The following is a 19,394-nucleotide window of genomic DNA, read 5'->3' on the forward strand; positions in this document are numbered from 1 at the left end:
GCTTTGACTGAGCGTATACGAGGAGACGGAGTGACTCCTGGTGATCCTTCTCATCGAGATCTCCTGGACTATTGCCGCCACATGGTTCCTGGTGTCATGATGCCTACCACTGACCCTTCAAGCAACCCCTGGCTGCAGATCTACTTTCCACTCGCTCTGGGAGAACCATCGAACCCTAGCAAGCTTGCTCTACGGCATGCTCTAATGTCCGTAGCAGCATACCAACGTGCATATCGAGAGGGCAGGTCAAAACAAGAGGACATAAAAAGGGGGCTCTATTCCCCCTGATACATCCCCTTGAACACCTCACTTTTTTTACCAACATGGCCCCCCAACACCTCAAAAAACCGCTCCTTAAATCGACCGTGGAATCAAAGAATAAGGTCACCGAGATTGTCCAGGGTGTGATCCGGGACATCAGAGCGAATGGCGACAAAGCTGTGAGGATTTACTCGGACAAGTTTGACAAATGGTCTTCCGCATCTTTTAAGCTATCCGGCAGTAAGATCCAAGACTGCATTGCCCAAGTTCCCTCTCAGACCATCAAAGACATCAAGACGGCACAGGAGAATGTGCGCAAGTTCGCCGAGGTTCAGAGTGCCAGCATCGAGAACGTCGAGGTTGAGATCCAGCCGAGTGTCTTTGGTGGACACAGAAACAATCCCATTAACAGAGTGGGCGTGTGAGTACTCTTGATCATTGACTAATCGGATTCGCTACTGACTTGACAAGAACATCTCTGGAGGCCGGTATCCTCTACTTGCGTCTGCGCACATGACCATTGCCACAGCCGAGGTCGCTGGAGTAAAGCAAATTATTGCCTGCACGCCGCCCATCCAAGGGAAACTTCCGAGTGCCACTATCGCCGCTGCTCATTTTGCGGGAGCTGATGAGATCTTTGTCCTCGGTGGCACGCAAGCCATCGCTGCCATGGCCATTGGCACGGAGACGATTAAAAAAGTTGATTTTATCACGGGGCATGGGAATGCCTTCGTGGCTGAGGCGAAGCCACTGCTCTTTGGAGAGATTGGGGTTGACCTGTTTGCTGGCCCGACTGAAGTTCTCATCGTGGCTGATGAAGCTGCTGACACCTTCACCGTGGCGACTGACTTGCTGTCACAGGCGGAGCATGGTCCTGATACGCCAGCTGTCTTGATCACAACATCGGGGAAGGTGGGACTCGAAACCATCAAGATTGTCGGCAAGCTTCTGGAGAACCTACCTACTTCTGAGCTGGCTGGCACGTCCTGGAGAGACTACGGCGAGGTCATCCTCGTGGATAACATCGATGAAGCGTACAAGCTTGCAGACGAGTTCTCGAGTGAACACTTGCAGATCTTGACTCAAAACTCAATAGAGGCGCTTGAAAAGATGGATGTCAAACTACGGTGCTCCCTTCCTCGGCGAAAAGACGTGCTTGTCCTACGGCGACAAGGTAAGATCCCAGCCCATCAAAAGAGAAGCAGACCCTGACTTGATGACAGTGCATTGGTACCAGCCACGTCCTACAAACGCGAAAGGCGGGCAACTCCACCGGGGTCTCTAGGTGGGCAAGTACCTCAAGGCGCAGACGTACCAAGACATTGTGGACAAGAAGGAGAGCGGCGAGATGGGCAGGCTCTGCGGGAGGTGTTCGAGGGCCGAGAACTTTGAGGGCCGTGCCAGGTCTGGCGACTTGAGGGTGCAAAAGTATCTCGGGGATGAGCATAGATGGATCAACGAGTCGAGGAAGAGATTGTAAAGGATTACGAATAGGCAGATCCAGTGTAGACAACAAGATACCCCGATGTTGATCTCTCACAGCGTTGCGCTCTTTCTACGTACGGAGCCTGTTATTGAGAAAGAAGGTAAGTATGGCTTGGTGGCCGACAGCGACTGACTCTAGTGTCTCCAACTCGCATGGGCAAGCCTTCCTTGCCTACGCGGGCAAGTCATGAACAGACAGATTGTACCTGTGAGGAAGATGCCTTTCTCCTCAGATCAGTTCTGTTCTTCCACCAACATCTATCCATCTCCCAAATCCCCAACATTGATACGCAGTCAATATGTCAACAGCTGAGCATAATACCAATCGCATCACTCTCCGTACGAATCCACATGCTCTGGTAGCTGGTTTTTGCCATTGACGCTGACACTCTTTAGGACCTGACAACCCGGTCCATCACAAAATCATCGAGAATGGCGACGTCATCCTCGTTATCGGCCGGGAAAGGGTCAAAATTCAGGTCTCTTCGTCTTTTCTATGCCTCGTCTCCCCGGTGTTCAAGGCGATGCTCACCTCGCCGATGATCGAAGGCCAACAGCTCAAGGAAAGAGGTGACAAGCCTGTCGAATACGTGCTGCTAGACGACTCTGCCGAAGCAGCTCTCCACGCCTTCAAATCCCTCTACGGATCAGACCCGCAAATGCTCAATCTCAACCCGGACGAGATCCTCCAAGTCGCTGTGTTCGTGGATAAATGGGGGTTGGCCGAGCGATTCCAGTTTGCGGCCATGCACTGGACCATGTCGCCTCGAGCAAACTCTTACAAGCCTTCTACTCGCGATGACGCCTGGAAGCTGCTATTGGCATCATATTGGTTCAGATATGCCCCGGGCTTCTCCAATCTGAGCTTTTGGATGGTAGTAGAATTGCCTGGGCATTCGCTGTGCGAACAGGTCAACAAAATGGAAGACAGGGAACTCGGGCTGTCGATCGCGCGTAAGTGGCATCTCCTCTTTGTTATCTCCACGGATGCAAGCTAATGACACAAACATAGTTGGAATCGAAGAGTTGCGCAGGGTAAGGGTGAATCGCATTACAGAGACCGGTAATGGGCTATGTTTGCACTGCTTCCTGACGAAGCCTGACGACTTTCTCATGAGGCAACCCAACTGCCCGATTCCGCGCCAGCACATACTGTGATACCTGGGCCATCGGGCTTTCAACTTCCCAGATACGAGCGGCTATTCTTGGGTAGCTATTTTCTGTCATCCATGACGGGGGAGTATTCTGCTGTGGGCTAAGACACGGAGGTTCAACATCACCATACTTGCACTCACGAGCGTGTTGTAGGGCAAGTACTAGACCGGTATTAAATTGGTTACAAAAACGACTACTGAATTCGTTTGTATGTTAAACAGCCAAGAACATGGCCGCCTTTCCTCATCTCTGTGCAGAACTCGCTTGTGGTGTTCGACCAGCGTCGTCAAGGCAGAACGTCCTCTGTGTACTTGGACGAACAAAAGCGATTCTTCCTCGTGAATTGTCGCGTCTTGGGGTTGTAAAAGCAACCCAAGCAAAGTCCCATTTCATCGATTTCATTCGATCTAAGCTCTTGAATCGCCACTGCAATCTCAGCACGTTAGCCACGGTGAACCAGGGTGGTGAGGATAATCGCTTACGGCAGAGTCTCAGCCCAAGGACCTGATCTGATGTTTCCATCCCATTTCTGTAGAGAGGCTCCCAATTGCCTTCATGCAGAAGCATCTTGCTAACGTTTTTGAACCCAAGTTCACTGCGGAGCCAGTACGCCGCCAATAGCACCTTCCAGTCTTGCTTGGTTGAGCCATAGGTAATGGCACCGGTGTGCCCAAACCACGCTTCGCAGGCGAGCGCAAGCCGATCGACCAGGTCGTACTTCTGGGCTAGGATGGATATTTCGTAGATTTCGTCCGGCTCGAGCTTGTTTACGTTAGGATGGGCACCGTAGAGAGTGCTGTAGACGTTCTAGAGGGCTTTGGCGTTGTCTTTCGGGAGGACAATCTCGGTCGGGCCCTCATTTTCTCGAAGGGCGGTTCCTTCTTTAAAGTTGGGGCCGAGCATGACGTTGAACACAGGTGAGGTGGTGCGAAGCAGATGGGAAGAGACCTGGATCTTGGACTTCTCAGGCCCAACGACGAGGATGACGTCGCCATCTGGGATGATCTCTCTCAGGAAGGGCGCTTCATTCTCTTCTGTGGGTGTTTCAGGCTCTGGTATATGTCAGTTTACGGTGCTTTCATGTGTCAATATTTGACCTTTACCGGGCTGTTTTCTCTTGATCGAAGTTATCCGCTTTTTGGGCGGCATGGCGACGCGTTGCGACGAGTGAGTGTTGTGTGATGAGGTGATGAGGGAGGAGATGAGAGAGAGAGCGATGAGTTTCTCAAGAGTTCATCTCGCAAAAAGATTTTCCGTTGCAAGGTTAAGCCCAAAACTGGAGGTAAACAAGGTGCTAGTTGCCAGTGACAGTCACCAGTGCCCCTTGCCTGCAGCCAACCAATGGAATAATCAAGAGAGACAGCTGCCTCCGTTTCACCTCACAAGTTATAGAGTCCGTTCACTTGTGTCGAGATTGGTGTTGTGCGTATCAGTTTGGCAAGTGCTGTCACCGGTGATGCTCCGTTTGAGCTGTGGGGGATGGCTGAGTTTGTGGTGCGAGGCAGACCCTCGTGATGAACAACGCATCACAATACACGCAAATTCGAGGTTAAGAAAATATTTTGAGGCATTCTTGATACATTGTACATCCCAGCAGCATTCAGAAAACGTGTATCTTCCCTTACAAGCCCCCAATCCTCAAGACATGGCTATGCCACCCTCTTGGCTCAACCCCCAGCCTCTGTGTTCAATCAGCCTTTTCTATGATCCCTTCCTGAAGGAGGGGACCACTGCTTCGTCCAACTCAGAACTGGTCCCCTTGCTTCAGACGGCGTTATGCAATGAGAATTTACACGCAGGATGTTTCGCCACAGACTCTTCGCCCCTATCAAAACAGAAAGAACAGACACCTCTGTTAGTCTTTCCACGATTCCGAAACTCCTCTATCGCCACTGTTTCTTGGGGTCAGCTATTTCTCGGGCCTACATGTATAGGTAGGTAGCAAGGTGAATGCGCGATGACTTACAGCACAGCTTCAGCGCAAGAACTCGATCGGATGTCAAAGAAACGTATTTAACAAGCGATAACCCTTTGTTAACGACCAGTGCACCGCTGAAGTGGAAGAATGCGTTGTCTGCTTTGAGCAAATACGCGGCGACCATCAATTTCCAGGTTGCCGTGGGGTCCAGTACTCGACCGGGTTGGAGCAAGAAATGCCTGACAATTTTGAATCGCTCAACCACCTGATACTTGTCTGCCAGAACCGCAATATCGTAGATCTTTGCCGCAGTAAGGTTGAGCATTGCCGGATCGCCCCCGTATAGAAGACTATAGGTGTTCTACACCGTGTCTGGAGAGTCCTCTGGAAGCTTAATCTCAGTCGGGGTGTCGTTTCTCTCTCGGAATGCTTTGCCCTCCTTGAAATCCGAGTTCAGCATGGTCTTGAAGAACGGCGAAGTTATGCACAGCAGATGCGACGAGATCTGGATCTTTTCCTCCTTGGGCCCAACGAGGAGCATGATGTCGCCGTCGGGAATCAGCTGTCGCGACCTTCCTGGGCGGAGCCTGAAAGATTGTCAGCGCTGGTTGCTCCAATATTAAAAGACAGGTATCTCACTGGAGTTGCCATTATTCTCCTCTTGCGAGTCATCCTTGGGGGCGTCTTTGGGCGCCATCGTGAGGGCCGCGGCGGGAGCCCTGAGGAGTAATCTTGGTGACTGAAGGAATGAGGAAGTGAAGAGAAACATCCGACGTGGAAGTGTTGTTATTGGGTTTGAGGGTGTCTGCTAGGCAGAAAATAAGAGGAGAATGAACTGCGGTTGCCGGGGAAAAAGGCTTGACAGCGGGTGCCAGGTGACGGGCAGTGATTCACTGCAAAGCTTGATCCCCCATGCACCACTAACCCCCTGCGAATGAAGAAATGCACTATTATAGAGCTTCAATTTATGCTGGCTGGTTAGAAAGAAATCGTTTGGCGGCATGTTGCATCTTGGCTGGCTTTGTGAGTGTCCAGAGACAGATAATGTGCTATACTCACACTCCTCGACTCGGGAGTCAAGGCAAACACCGGTGTTTCCACATCATACATATCACAAAGCTTCTTCATCAAAATATTTGAAATTATCACCGGTAGCATGAAAGAAAACGGCCTCGGGCGTAGAAGATGGCATAAGTTTACTCGGAGCCCCTGAAGTAACGATCAAGAACTGATTGCTTGCTTCTTCTGTGGTACTTTGGGGACTAAATCTGCGGTGGATATAAAGTCTCGAACTTCACAATACTCAATAGAACATGACGTGCCGTGCGAAGCTCCCGTCGCATGCAGCCGTGCCATGTCAGTCTTGCCGTCGGGAGGTGCCAGTTCCCGACGGCTACCAGCGTTGGCCCAACCAGGCAAGGTCTTGGCAGGTGTCCCTATCATAGCTGAAGATACAGGCTTGGAGGAGCTTTTAATTCATATCTTAACTCTCGAGGTCATTACCGCGCTGTTGAGAGGTTGGTGTACAAGCTGTGTCCTGCTGTGTGGCTGGTGGGAGGTAGGTACTCGGCTTTCTTGTCGTCTTCTTACGAAAGGATCAACATTCCCGTGCCTCATTTCCAAATATTAGTAGCTAAATATCACACACAGAAATAAACACATGTCCTTTCTTCGACGCGAAGCTGTTGATGAGTCTTGAATCCCATGTCGTCGTGGAGGTGAAGTCAAGAATGATAGCCGATGATTATCCGCGCTGCCCATCATCACACCAAGCTCACGGGTCCAACTCCAGCTTCAACAAGATAATCCTCTAAAATCAAGATCATGGGTGAACCACAAAGAACAGGAAGTCAAGGGCATTCTCGGAATAAGTCTGTCACCAAGAGTACGTCTCCAAATTTTACACCAGTGCCGCACGTTGCCGCATTCAAACTCCCGCGTGTCAGGGGGCACGTCATCTCAATCGCCAACTACCCTTAACAGCTCGACTGTGAAGCGATGCATCTCAGCTAACGCGGCTCAGCACGACCACGGTCCTCTACTAAAGGACCTCTCGATGTCGACGAGTGAGACTCGTTCCTTCAACACTTTAGCGTCATCTAACTTCTTCAGTGACCCTCTGACATCTCACCAACCCGCGGCTGTCGCTGCTCACCGAGCATCAACCCATCGACCCAGGATCTCATCACCACTTCCTCGATCCTCCGCAGGAACCCCTGTATCTCAACTCGGCGAGGCCAAAGCAAAGGATTTCTCTTTTCTCCTTCGCCCAGAGATCTACCACCCCCTCACTCCTCTCAACGTGCCGGTAGCATTCCGCAACTCGCAGAAGCAGCCGAGCCCCGAGGCGCCTCTCGAAGAGCTCCTCGCCAACGGCCACTTCAGAGCGGCTGCTATCGCTGCCGTCCAAGAACTGACGGGCTCAGGTGCCAGCGGAGGAATAGATCCTACGGATTCCGCCAAAATCTTTAGCCTGCTTTACACTCGCCTGGCATGTCTGACCCTTATTGACGCGACCCCCTTGGCTGCTCAAGAGGTAAAGGCCTTGGAGGATCTCAACGATATCAGAAAGTATGTCGATGAGACAACAGGAGAACACCTGGTACCTTGGGAGCTCCGCGTCCTCAATGTGCGCCTTCAGGCCCTCGGCTTCGGTGACGCTCGACGAGCTGTCATGAGCTACCACGACCTCGCCAGAGAAGCCCGTGACCGGATCGCCAAGGCAGCAGCCCAGCATGACAACTCGGTCACAGAGCTCTGGAAAGCTCGTCTCAGTGATCTTGGTATCCAAGTCGCCGGCGCACTCATCGAGTTGGAAGACCTTACGGGCGCAGCGCACCACTTGAGCACCCTGCGGGACCGGGGCGATGGAAGGATGACACTGTCAAAAGCGTTGTTGTGGCTTCACCTTGGAGACGCCGATAGCGCGAGAGCGTGTGCGCGCCAGGTTTCTGCAAGCGATGAGAATGCCGAGAAGCTCATCACAGCGCTCTGCGATATGGCAGACGCCGAGTATGAAAGTGCGTTGGAGAATTGGAAGGAGTTGAAGGAGACTATGGACGACGAGATGGTTGGCGTCAACACGGCTGTGTGTCTGTTGTATCTTGGCAGGATCCAGGAGGTAAGTTCTTTGGTGCCCATTGTGTCGACACGAGCTAATAATCTCCAGGGACGAGAGATACTTGAGGAGCTGGTTGAATCGGGGCTGTCATCGCATACTCTCTTGTTCAACCTGTCGACTATGTACGAGCTGTGTACGGAGAAGCACCGGAACCTCAAGCTCAAGTTGACGGAGAGGGTTGCAGCGATGGAGGTGTCATCTGCTGGATGGGAGAAGACAAACAGTGACTTTAAGCTGTAGTGACGATTAATATGAAACACTAACTACCCTGAGTTCTACACTGTGGTTGTGATGTTCTTGAAGGGGGGTCGGTGGCAGACAAGCAATAACGCTACATCTGTACTGGAGACCACACTAGTAGGCAAGTCTGTCATTCTCGCAACACTCAGCTAACCCGTAATTACAACTTGACAAGTATCTTTCATAATGCCGTCAGTGTAGCCTGTATCTCTACCACGGTGATGTAAGCCAGCGCCGTGTCCGAGGCTCCCTGTCCGGAGCTACCCCACATTCCGGGCCGAAGCCGTCTGGAGCCTCGGCACAGATGGTACAATACAACGTCACTCATCGCCTTGATCCAGAAGCTGGTCCAGTATTTCATTAGACGCTTGCACGTTTCCCTTTCGCAACTATCTTCAAGTCTTGGGACCTCGTAAACTACATTCACAATGTCGGATCGCGTCAACCAACTCGCTGGCCACCTCAACTACCCCAAGGGCATGTTGGCTGGCCAAGTGGCTATCATCACTGGAAGTGGACAAGGCATTGGCGCCGAGGCAGCGAGACTATTTGCCAACGAGGGAGCGAAGGTTGTTGTTGCAGACATCGACGCTGGTGAGATCCTCACATCATACTTTCACTCCGTCGAAAACTAACACTCAACAGACAAGTGCAACGCTGTCGCTGAGAGCATCAAGTCCAATGGCGGCCAAGCCATTGCTGTCCCTGGAGATGTCCTCAAGGCAGACTACATTGATACCCTCATCAAGCGCGCCGCCGAGTTTGGCGATGGCAAGATCAATATCATCGTCAACAACGCCGGGTACACCTGGGACGGCGTCATCCACAAGATGACAGACAAGCAGTGGGACACCATCATCGCCCTGCACTGCACCGCGCCTTTCACACTCGTCCGCGCCGCGGCTCCCTACTTCCGCGTAAAGGACGGGGCTCCACGTTGCATCGTCAACATTTCGTCGACGTCTGGCGTGCACGGCAATGCTGGGCAGCTCAACTATGCGCTTGCCAAGGCGGGAGTTACGGGCTTCACCAAGACTATCGCTAAGGAATGGGGTCCAATGTTTGGTGTGAGGGCGAATACCGTTGCGTTTGGGCACATCTCTACGAGGTTGACAGCAGCCAAGGAGGAAGGGGCCTTTGTGAAAGGCCCCGATGGTGAGAAGATTGCTTTGGGAATTCCGACCAAGCAGAAGCAAGCCGCGGGAGATGCTGCACATGCAGACATCCCGCTGAGAAGGCCAGGAACTGCGACAGAGGCGGCGAGCAGTATCCTGGCTGTAGCCAGTCCACTGTTTTCGTATGTTACAGGCCAGACGATCATGGTGACAGGAGGGAGAAACATGTAGATGAAAACATCTGGCCAGATGTCACAACAACAAGAGCAGCTCACATGAAGGCGCTGAAGAAATGTGGTATTAGATTAAACGGTACTATTCTTCCCGCCGAAACGCCCCCATCCAACAAGATGTGCTCCTTTTGTAAATATCATCGATCCTCATCATATTCTTACACCTTGAGCCACAGGTTGAAGACACCCTGAGCGTACTGGACGATCTCGTCACCGCCCAGCTTGCTCTCACCGTACAGACGGTCGACGAACGAAATGGGCACCTCGGCGACGGTGCAGCCCATGGCCTTGGCGCGCACCATCATCTCCATCTGGAAGCTGTATCCCTTGCTTTCGGTGCTGGAGATGACCTTCTCGAGGACGGATCGCTTGTACAGGCGGAAGCTACCAGTCAGGTCGCTAACGCCGGGTCGGAGCACAGTATCGGCAAACAGGTTGGCGCCGCGGCTGACGAACTTGCGCTTGAGGTCCCAGCCGTAAACACCGCCATCACCAGCATAGCGGGTGCCAGTGACAATGTCGTAGTTGCCCTTCTCTTGGAGGGCCACCATCTGGGGGATGAACTTGGGGTGGTGCGAGAAGTCGGCGTCCATGATGATGACAAAGTTGCCAGTAACGAACTGCAGGCCGTGGACGTAGGCCGTTCCGAGGCCAAGCTTGCCGGTTCGGGTCTTGAGGACGACGTGGGGGGAGTAGGCCTCGACGAGCTGGAGGGCGACTTCTTGGGTTCCATCGGGGGAGCCGTCGTCGACGATGATGAGTTCCCATTCGAGGTTGCTGCAAAGGTCAGCCTACGTTTCTGGAGATTTTGGGACCACTAGGTGAACATACTTCTCGGTGAACATGCGGTTCAACAACCAGGTCATGATGGGGAGGTTCTTGCGCTCATTGTAGGTTGGCAGGATAACCGAGTACTTGTTCGCTTTGGAGGCCATCGTGACGGTGGTGATGGGGTGATGAGGAGGATTATTTGATGGGGAAAAAATTGGGATATTACAAAAGAAGTCTCACAAAGAGTCGAAAGGGTATCGCAAGCGAAAAAAGAGCGTGGAAAGTCGGTTGATCGCGTTGATGGCTCGTTTCTTCGCGTCGAGCCACTCTCTCAGGGGACACCTTGAAGCTTGCTGGCGATGGTGGATGATGACTAAGCTGCCGCGATCAGAGACAGATTGCAGATTCAGAGCCCCTGAGTTTAGGTGTGGCTGGTGAGCGTCAGCCCCAGAGTCTTGTGGCGGTGCAGGTACCTCAGCTGCCCGATGCCGCTTCGCTTCGCTAACACGGTCGTAACATTCACCATGCAAGCCATGGAACCACCAGCTTTCCCCATCAGAGATGGTCAGCTTGAGATCACACGGATCATTTTCCACTCAGCCGTGGCATTCAGCCCTCAATGGCCAATACGAACTGACCTTATCCATCAAACAGAATCTTGACCATGTCCCCAACACCTGGTTCATGTCTGCCAGAGCCGCGAATGCCCGTCATGCCCAGCTTCATCTGTAGCTCCCTCAGCAATTGGCAACAGCAGCTTAACAGCAGCACATCATCGACGCGTCTCCGTCTCTGACTGGTTCCGGCGCTCGCCCCTCCTCTTTTCCCAGATCGGTGGCTTGGGGTCTCGGGCTGCCGGCCCACCATGCTTTTCCCCGCAACTTGATAGCTCCATCCAACTCCGTCTCGATCGTCAGAGTTCACACCGTCCCTCTCAGCGAACACTCGGGCAGTTCTCACAGTCCGCGACATCGCAGCTCCTCTGGCTCGTCTAGGCCACGGCACTGTGCCAGGGTTGTCCTCGTCCAGTGACGAAAAGGCGCTGCTTTAGCCCGATGCAGTCATGGAGAAACGAGGGGCCTTGCCTTGTCCACCCGACTCGGAGAGCTACTCGAGCTGAGCACTCGCCGGTAGGTTCCTCGCCCGCGAGTTTACCGTGACGAGGAACCTCTGGGGAGACGGGCTTGTGCCACCCTCCGCTTCGGAGCTCCCCAGAGCTACTGTACCTAGGTAGGTACGGTACAGTAATCTATCCCGGCGCGAGGGTCAAGCAAGTCTCGCCCTCTCGTCCCTTCCCAGCTGTGGAACCGTCGTGACCTCGTGCGCTCCCAGCCAACCTCACTCCCATCCTTTGTGGCTCATCCCAACTTGACCTCTCTTCCTCCATCTTCATCGTGAAGCATCGCCTAGCTCTTGCGACTCTAGAACATCATCCCAGGCATCATCCGTACCCATTGTTAGCTCCCTCGTGTCGCGCGCACTTCAGCTTGTAAGCCAGACTCGAGTTGCGACGACAGTCCTTACGTCATCATCATGTCGGACGGCATCGCTCCAGCTATAGACAAAGGTATATCCCATCGCCAGCCATCGCAATGGCCTTGTTTTCATCGCGTATGCCTTGAGGCTGTGCAATTGGCCTGTCCGCGATGCGACAAGGCCCCTTCATGCCCATCTGCGTTCACTCGAGACCACAACTGACCTCTCCCAGTCGGCGCGCCTGACCCCAAGGCTCCCGAGGCCAAGGCTGCTGCTCCCACCATGGATACCACAACAGCTCCTTCGGAGCCTGCCAAGTCGGAGGATAACAAGCCTGCTGGCCTGAGTGTCCCTGCGCCCAAGCCTGTCGAGGTAATGTCGGTCCCAGAGACGCCCATCAACAACCGGACTCCAGCGGGCGGCACACCGAGACCCGAGCTAAACATTGAGGAGGAATCCAAGGAACCGCCCAAGAACGAGGACGAAGTCGCCTTCATCACCACGGGTGTCGAGACGGGATCCGCCCCAGCTGTCTCGGCCCCGAAGGATACCACTATGACAGACAAGCCTGCCGATGACAAGCCCACCGAGGCGGCAACTAACGGCGCCAGCAAGCCCAGTGCTGACGACGTCACTGAGGCGGCCGCGGGAGAGAAGCGCAAACTTGGTGAAGCGGCGCCGGCAACTAACGGTGCAGCCCCCGCCGTGGCAGAGAAGGCCGAGCCGGAGGAGCGCGCCAAGAAGGCCCGGGTCGAGGACGTCGCGGACGAGCCTACGGCCACCGAAACCCCTACAAACGGCAAGGGCACCAAGGCCAAGAAGGAGAAGAAGGCTCCTCCTGCTGTCGGCAAGACGGCTCGAAAGACGCGGAGTCAGGGTCCCGTCGAGGCTGAATAAGTTTGGTTTCTTTCCTTCTGAAGCGTCATTGTACCTCAGCCTGTCATGGCTTCCACGTTTCTATGAGTGATGGCTTCATGTACGGTTGAGTTTGGGGAATGGTTGGCGAAAATGGCAGGGTTGGTTATGGGAACAGGGCAATTTCCCGAGGTCTGCCTGCGTTTCGGTTTGGTTGTATATTTGCTTTAGTAGTAACCATTTGTTCCACGTTGTGTTTTCAGTCTATGTGGTATGTCGACATTTTTGGCATTGAAAGCAGTTGTGGCGACGATGGTTGTTTTCTGCTTCACCCTTGCCTCGTTATATGACGACTACTGGATGAAAGCCCATGATTCACAGCCATGTCCTAACGGAAAGCGAAGGGAACCAAAACTTGATGATCAGCAGGTGGCCGGAGCATTGGTATATGGATCTCTGGACCTCTGAAACGACGCAATGGCAGACTCTACAGGCTACCCTGAGGCCTCAAGTCAGCAGCACCAAATCAATTGGAAACCGGCCACGCTGAACGCCAGATCTGGTTTCACCAAGCATGATGAACTTTGAATACGAAACCCGACCTAATAGATCGGTTTCCGTCCACCAATCCGCCGTGCCCAATTCCTCCCGCCCAGGGGCCTCCGACCGGGTTTCTCGGGGCTGATCCAGCGGCCGATAATGCCATCCCCAGCCCGGTTTCGCATGGAGAAGTGGAGGAACGTGTCGTCATGCTGCCCCCCCTCCCTCCCTCCGCAACGGTCTTGTCGAAAAAGAAGTCGAGGGAAATCCTTGGAGTGGAGGAACGTTGCGTGGACACAGCCACGGGAAGAGTTCTACTACGTAGTAGCTCATGTCTTGTAACGGAATCGCATCGTTCCGAAGATGTGTGTCATCGGGGTCAGTTCACGCACGAAGAATAATATCGAAGGAACCTGAGGTAAGCTGAGAATGAAGGGAAGCTGACCCTTGCTCATATGATGTCTTGTAGGGAGTTATGAGCTGACGAGGGAAACATCTGACACCGATTACTTATTACTTCCTATGTATAGGGTGTAGGAATGCTAGACTTGCAAATACCGTACATGCTCATCGGCACTTGTAATCATGGCAGAGCCAGACGAGACACCGAATACCAGTATTCTCCATCCTTTACCCACCAGTGTAAAACAGGGTGCTAACCGGCACGAAGAGCGAGACGCTGACGCCAGTCTCCACCGAGACGTAACGGCAGCGCGACTCTACGGTTGTAGTGATGCGTTCTTTGAGGCGGCTACGTGTGGAATCCTAGTCCTAGGCCTCTCTAGTCCTCCACGCGTCGCTTGCTGGTTCGACCATGTCGCCCTGTTACCCCTGGGCCCGGACAGGCGGTCTTGTCAGATCGGTCGAGATTCTAGCGTGACACAGGAAAGACTGAGAAGAGAAAAAGAAAAGGGCCTGCCAAGCGCATCGTCCGAACATGTCCTGCAATTGCGAGCCACTGAATGGCCAGCGAGTCATGATCAAGAAGAAAAAAAAAGTCCTAGAGGTGTTTTCCCACTTTAATCGTGAAGGCTGTTTCAAGTTACAACAAGCTTCAGTAGCTCAACAAGTCCCTCTTGGTTCAAACACCCAGAACGTACGAGAATATGGATGTTTCCCGATTTGTCTGGTTTTGTTTTTCTTGGGCGCGATCGATTGCGTGTCTAGGACTCTACTAGGAAAACCCGGACTGTTCTTGTCGGTATTGTGGGATGGTGGCGAAAAAAAAAGTGAACTACCTACGTAGTCTACGTCTTTGAAGCAATTGTCGATGCCTGAATGCTGAACCTCGAGGGATGGGGAATTTGAGGCGCTTTGGGCGTCAGCTTCGGAATAGTTTGGAATGAGACAAGTTGCTTTTTTACTCAGGTTCCGGGACGGATTGCGTCTTCCTTGTCTTGAAAGGGGTCTGCCGTCAAAGATGTTCGTCTTAGACAACAACTTGAACACAAAGAAAAGGGTGCTTAAACCATCGATCGTCAATGTCGAGTCCAACCTCGATTTCTTTGCAAATGGATCTCTTTCTGAAAGAATACAGAGACCATCCCATCACTTTCCTCATCTGGATTAACAACAACTGCAACGGCGGCATACCCCATGCATGTCTCGCATGGTAGGTCTTCGTATTTCTCAACAACAAAAACAGCGTTACAACCAATTCACTCTCACCCAGCAGAGACCGAACAGAAAAAAAAAAGAACCATGCAGGGGTAAAGGCCTCCAGGCGTGGCGAGTCCAAGCCAGTGGAGGGCGACGACTGGCTGCGAGGCCATCCCAGAGACTTTCGGGCCCTGAATGTGCTAAAAAGGGTCCCCACCACAGCGGGTCTGAGGCGTCAAAAATAGCAATGGGACCCCCCGCGGAGGCCGCGACAAAGAGGGTGAGCTGGCGGGTGTGGGTTGTGTTGTACCTGTAGCTGGCTAGAAACCTGCTGCTGGCAAGGGCCACAACTGGCCGTGCCGTATGGTGCGAGTAGCGCCGGGGGCGAATCAGGGCCTTGATTTACGTTCGAGTACCGGGGGAGCTTGCTAGAAAAATTCGGCGGGGGGTACAGTACTTGGCCTTGAAGCGTTGTGTTGGTGGTCTCGGCGGCCCGGTTGAATGACTGGAACTTTGTCCATGATTGAGGGTGTGCCTGAGAGTGAGATGCACTGTGCCATGCCGTGCAACGTGTGGTGCATTATTGGTGCGGGAGACGCCACCTGCACTGTACAATCGGTCACGCCAAGCCATCCCGTTGATGGCTTCCCCCCAAAATGTCCCCATGATAACGGGATCCATCCATGGACCATGGGATCCAGATGGATCCATCTTGTCATGGCTCCTGAGAACCTTCCCCAGCCCTACCTTTTCCCTCCCGTCCCCGTATCATCGGACCCTATTCCTATCCATCCATCCATTCCCTACCTTACCTTACCTATCCCATCTCGATCCTCTCGTTTTCCTCCCCTTTCCTTCTTTCACATCCCTTCTTTATACTCCCATCGCCTAACGTTATCCCTGGGTGCTGCCCCCTTTCGGCGCATCGACCTTCGCTCACGGGCCCTCCCCCGAACTTCTTTACAGCATAGCGACTCTCGTTTTCTGGGGACCACCGACAGTCTCTTTATTGTCAGCGAGCGGGTTTGTGTGGCGTATTCCTCCTGACCTGCTTGTCTGATGCCCGCGTCGTCTTTTCCTCTCGCTCATAGACTACGTGCTTCCTCGGCTTTTTGATCTTTCTCCGACCCCCTTCGACCTAGCGAATACGAGAAATACAACCCGGCGGTTTGCGCAAATCAATTCCATAATCTGTTACGTGGCCAACGACTCCAAAGACAAGTCGAAATCCCCGACAACAATTGAGAGAGCTCTGGTCGTGGCTGCGCGAGAAGAGGCTTCTGCAAGCCCACACTTCTTTTGAGTCAAGCCTCGACGTCTTCGCCCGTTGGCGAAGTACTCGCCCATGATGGACGTAGGCAATGTTGTCCGTCTGTTTAGCCGCCAACAACAAGGCGGAGGAAAGGATGCTGGCCAAGAGCTGCTCGATCTGCTCAAGAACCCATACAACGACCAGGTAAGTCTCTTCTGGTTGTTCCGGACGCGTACCGGCTACTGACGCCTCGTGCGTAGCTTCAAGCAGCCTCGATGTACTCAGCGCTGGCGATTTCGCTCCCCGTAACAATCTTCATCGCCTTTTGCTTCTCCCTACTCCGACCATATCACCAGGCCATCTACGCCCCCAAGATGAAGCACGCCGACGAGAAGCACGCACCGCCGCCTATAGGAAAGGCCCCGTGGTCGTGGATCACAACGCTGTGGAAGACCAAGGAGGAGCAGCTTGTGTACTTGATCGGCATGGACGCCACCATCTTCCTGCGCTTCGTCCGCATGTGCCGCAACATGTTTCTCACCCTGTGCGTCACCGGCGTCGGAATTCTGCTTCCCGTCCATGTGTCGCATTGGAAGACTATTGGTGATGACAGCGGCAACACCTGGGTTTCCAAGATCACCCCCCTCCATGTCTGGGGCCAGGCCATCTGGGCGCAGGTTGTCATCGCCTGGGTATTCAACATCATCATCGCCATCTACCTCTGGTTCAACTATAGGAAGGTGCTCCAGCTTAGGAGAAAGTATTTTGAGAGTGAGGAGTATCAGAAGAGTCTCCACTCCCGTACCCTGATGGTAAGGTCTATTGAGGTTGTTGATAGAATTTCTCACTCACACTAGCCCAGGTTTACGATATCCCCAAAAAGGGCTGTTCTGACGAAGGTATCGCGAGGATCATTGACACGGTTGCGCCCAATTCGTCCTTTGCCCGAACAGCTGTTGCTCGAAACGTCAAGGAACTTCCCTCTCTCATCTCCCAGCACGACCACGCCGTTCGCAAGCTCGAGAGTATCTTGGCCAAATATCTGAAGGACCCCAACAACGTCCCTGTCGCTCGCCCCATGTGCCGACCATCCAAGAAGGATCGATCGTACGGAACGTACCCCAAGGGCCAGAAGGTTGATGCCATTGAGTACTACACCCAGCGTATTCGAGACCTCGAGGTCCAGATCAAGGAGGTCCGCGCCAGTGTGGACAAGCGAGGCTCGATGCCCTACGGTTTTGCCAGTTACTCGGATATTGCAGAGGCCCATAGCATTGCCTATTCCTGCCGCAAGAAGAAGCCCGTTGGCGCCACTGTCAGACTTGCGCCCCGACCTAACGACATCATCTGGGAAAATATGCCGCTGTATAGTGCTACACGAAGTCGAAGACGCTGGATCAACAACTTCTGGATTACTCTTCTGACCTTCTTCTGGGTCATTCCTAACCTTGGCATTGCCATCTTCCTGGTCAACCTGCAAAACCTGGGATCGGTCTGGCCAGCCTTCAACCGAACACTGACCGCGAACCCCAAGAGCTGGGGTATTGTGCAGGGTATTGCTTCGCCGGCTCTCATGTCCCTCACCTACCTGGTTCTGCCCATCATCTTCCGCCGACTCTCCATCAAGGCCGGTGACCAGACCAAGACGGGCCGAGAGAGACACGTCCTTGCCAAGCTCTACTTCTTCTTTGTCTTCAACAACCTCATCATCTTCTCCGTCTTCAGCGTCATCTGGACTTTTGTGTCTGGCGTCGTCCGAGACACGTCAAGCCCGGGGGCGACCGACATTTGGAAGATCATTGTCAAGAACGATATTGCCAATTTGCTCTTCGGTGCGCTGTGCACCAACAGCCCCTTTTGGGTGACTTATTTGCTTCAGCGTCAGCTCGGTGCAGCCATCGATCTTGCTCAGCTTTGGCCTTTGGTTCAGGCCTTTTTCCTCAAGAAGCTGGGCAGTCCGACTCCGAGAGAGCTGATCGACCTCACGGCCCCTCCTCCTTTCGAGTACGCCAGTTACTACAACTACTTCCTCTTCTACGCCACTGTCACCATGTGCTTTGCGGGTATTCAGCCTCTGGTGCTCCCGGCTACTGCCATGTACTTTGTGATTGATTCCTGGCTGAAGAAGTACCTGCTTCTGTACCGCTTCGTTACCAAGACCGAGTCTGGCGGTATGTTCTGGCGTGTCATTTTCAACCGCTTCATCTTCGCGACGATGCTCTCGAACCTGGTTGTCATGCTTACTTGCTGGGTCCGTGGTGATGGAAATCACCTCCATTTCTACTGCATCGTACCACTGCCGTTCCTCATGCTCTTTTTCAAGATCTACTGCAACCGGGCTTTTGACAACAAGATTCGATACTACACCACTCAAGATGTGACCAAGAATACCGAGAACGGAATGAACCCCAAGGAGTCCCGCGTACGCAGCGAGCGATTGGCAAACCGATTCGGCCACCCTGCCTTGTACAAGCCCCTCATCACCCCCATGGTGCATGCGAAGGCGCAAAACCTCCTGCCTGGAATCTACAAGGGACGACTGACAGACGGCCGAGAAGTGAACCAAGGCGACATGATGAGTGTCAGTGGCTACTCGGACATGTACGCCCTCGACCCCATGCAAGGCGGAAAGCCAGGCAAGACCGCCAACAGCATCCCTGGCTTCGAGTACGTGTCGGATACTCAGATGGACTTTGAATTCTACAAGAACCGAGCCGAGTTTGCAGAGGATCATGGTGGCGGCGAGATCTACGGCCGCCCTGGAGAGATTATGCGTCCTGATACTCCTGGATCCTGGGATGGAAGCGACACGGCGTCGCGACCTGGCACGCCCGTTGGCCGCTCCTCTTCTCCCTTTAACCCTGGACAGCAGCGTTTGATGTCCATGTCCAGCACCAGCGATACAAGTTACTCGGCATACCGACCAGCTGCCCCGGCGTATGGTGGATTCACCCAGCAAGCAACTATGGGCTCAGAGGTGCCTAGCCGTGGCCGCAGCCCCTTGTATTCGCAGAACAATGGCAGCTCCTCTGGACTTGGACTAATCCAAAATGCCCAGGCCCCTCCTGTGAGCAACCTCACACCAGGAGGTCGTATGACGCCTTCAGTCTCTCCTGGCCCTTCAGTAGGTGCCATGGGCGGCGGACCCCGTGGCTATAGCGGCCTCGCACAGAACGAGGAGATGGATGCGGGCGATCCTTCACAGTACGACTACTTCCGTGGCGGTAGCCGGACAAGACGGACCCCCGGAGAAGGCTGGTAGAACCGCCTCAGAAAAGGGCTTTTCTTTGCATGATAATTTGCGCGGCGTTTGGATAGATTGGGATGGATCTGCAGTTGCTGTGAAAGAGGCGGATTGTGTTGAATGCGAGAC

The 19,394-nt window shown here is 53.5% G+C and overlaps 8 protein-coding genes across 8 annotated transcripts; 5 read left to right on the forward strand and 3 right to left on the reverse strand.

The window, feature by feature from the left end:
* Positions 1 to 323: 323 nt before the first annotated feature.
* On the forward strand, positions 324 to 2,813 carry LRP88_01493 (uncharacterized protein; the record flags this gene model as incomplete). The annotated part of the gene is made up of 5 exons (XM_083238175.1): positions 324 to 674; positions 733 to 1,435; positions 2,143 to 2,578; positions 2,626 to 2,700; positions 2,759 to 2,813. The coding sequence occupies 5 exons, from the start codon at positions 324 to 326 to the stop codon at positions 2,811 to 2,813; spliced, it is 1,620 nt and encodes a 539-aa protein (XP_083106680.1).
* An 895-nt stretch (positions 2,814 to 3,708) lies between these two features.
* LRP88_01494 (uncharacterized protein) lies at positions 3,709 to 4,050 on the reverse strand (the record flags this gene model as incomplete). Its single annotated transcript, XM_083238176.1, has 2 exons — positions 3,709 to 3,953; positions 4,005 to 4,050. The coding sequence occupies 2 exons, from the start codon at positions 4,048 to 4,050 to the stop codon at positions 3,709 to 3,711; spliced, it is 291 nt and encodes a 96-aa protein (XP_083106681.1).
* Positions 4,051 to 5,180: 1,130 nt separating this feature from the next.
* Positions 5,181 to 5,516, reverse strand: LRP88_01495 (BTB/POZ domain-containing protein; the record flags this gene model as incomplete). Its single annotated transcript, XM_083238177.1, has 2 exons — positions 5,181 to 5,395; positions 5,459 to 5,516. The coding sequence occupies 2 exons, from the start codon at positions 5,514 to 5,516 to the stop codon at positions 5,181 to 5,183; spliced, it is 273 nt and encodes a 90-aa protein (XP_083106682.1).
* Positions 5,517 to 6,643: 1,127 nt separating this feature from the next.
* Positions 6,644 to 8,180, forward strand: LRP88_01496 (uncharacterized protein; the record flags this gene model as incomplete). The annotated part of the gene is made up of 3 exons (XM_083238178.1): positions 6,644 to 6,704; positions 6,766 to 7,940; positions 7,989 to 8,180. The coding sequence occupies 3 exons, from the start codon at positions 6,644 to 6,646 to the stop codon at positions 8,178 to 8,180; spliced, it is 1,428 nt and encodes a 475-aa protein (XP_083106683.1).
* Positions 8,181 to 8,608: 428 nt separating this feature from the next.
* Positions 8,609 to 9,526, forward strand: LRP88_01497 (SDR family NAD(P)-dependent oxidoreductase; the record flags this gene model as incomplete). Its single annotated transcript, XM_083238179.1, has 2 exons — positions 8,609 to 8,774; positions 8,826 to 9,526. The coding sequence occupies 2 exons, from the start codon at positions 8,609 to 8,611 to the stop codon at positions 9,524 to 9,526; spliced, it is 867 nt and encodes a 288-aa protein (XP_083106684.1).
* Positions 9,527 to 9,686: 160 nt separating this feature from the next.
* Positions 9,687 to 10,463, reverse strand: LRP88_01498 (dolichyl-phosphate beta-D-mannosyltransferase; the record flags this gene model as incomplete). Its single annotated transcript, XM_083238180.1, has 2 exons — positions 9,687 to 10,305; positions 10,360 to 10,463. The coding sequence occupies 2 exons, from the start codon at positions 10,461 to 10,463 to the stop codon at positions 9,687 to 9,689; spliced, it is 723 nt and encodes a 240-aa protein (XP_083106685.1).
* A 1,369-nt stretch (positions 10,464 to 11,832) lies between these two features.
* Positions 11,833 to 12,672, forward strand: LRP88_01499 (uncharacterized protein; the record flags this gene model as incomplete). The annotated part of the gene is made up of 2 exons (XM_083238181.1): positions 11,833 to 11,866; positions 12,008 to 12,672. 2 exons carry the CDS (start codon positions 11,833 to 11,835, stop codon positions 12,670 to 12,672), a joined length of 699 nt encoding a protein of 232 aa, XP_083106686.1.
* A 3,445-nt stretch (positions 12,673 to 16,117) lies between these two features.
* LRP88_01500 (uncharacterized protein) lies at positions 16,118 to 19,283 on the forward strand (the record flags this gene model as incomplete). The annotated part of the gene is made up of 3 exons (XM_083238182.1): positions 16,118 to 16,225; positions 16,282 to 16,833; positions 16,884 to 19,283. The coding sequence occupies 3 exons, from the start codon at positions 16,118 to 16,120 to the stop codon at positions 19,281 to 19,283; spliced, it is 3,060 nt and encodes a 1,019-aa protein (XP_083106687.1).
* Positions 19,284 to 19,394: the final 111 nt, after the last annotated feature.

Source organism: Fusarium phalaenopsidis, assembly GCF_050370095.1.
Source record: "Fusarium phalaenopsidis strain FUZ10S chromosome Unknown contig_32278, whole genome shotgun sequence".
In the NCBI taxonomy this organism is placed as follows: Eukaryota; Fungi; Ascomycota; class Sordariomycetes; order Hypocreales; family Nectriaceae; genus Fusarium; species Fusarium phalaenopsidis.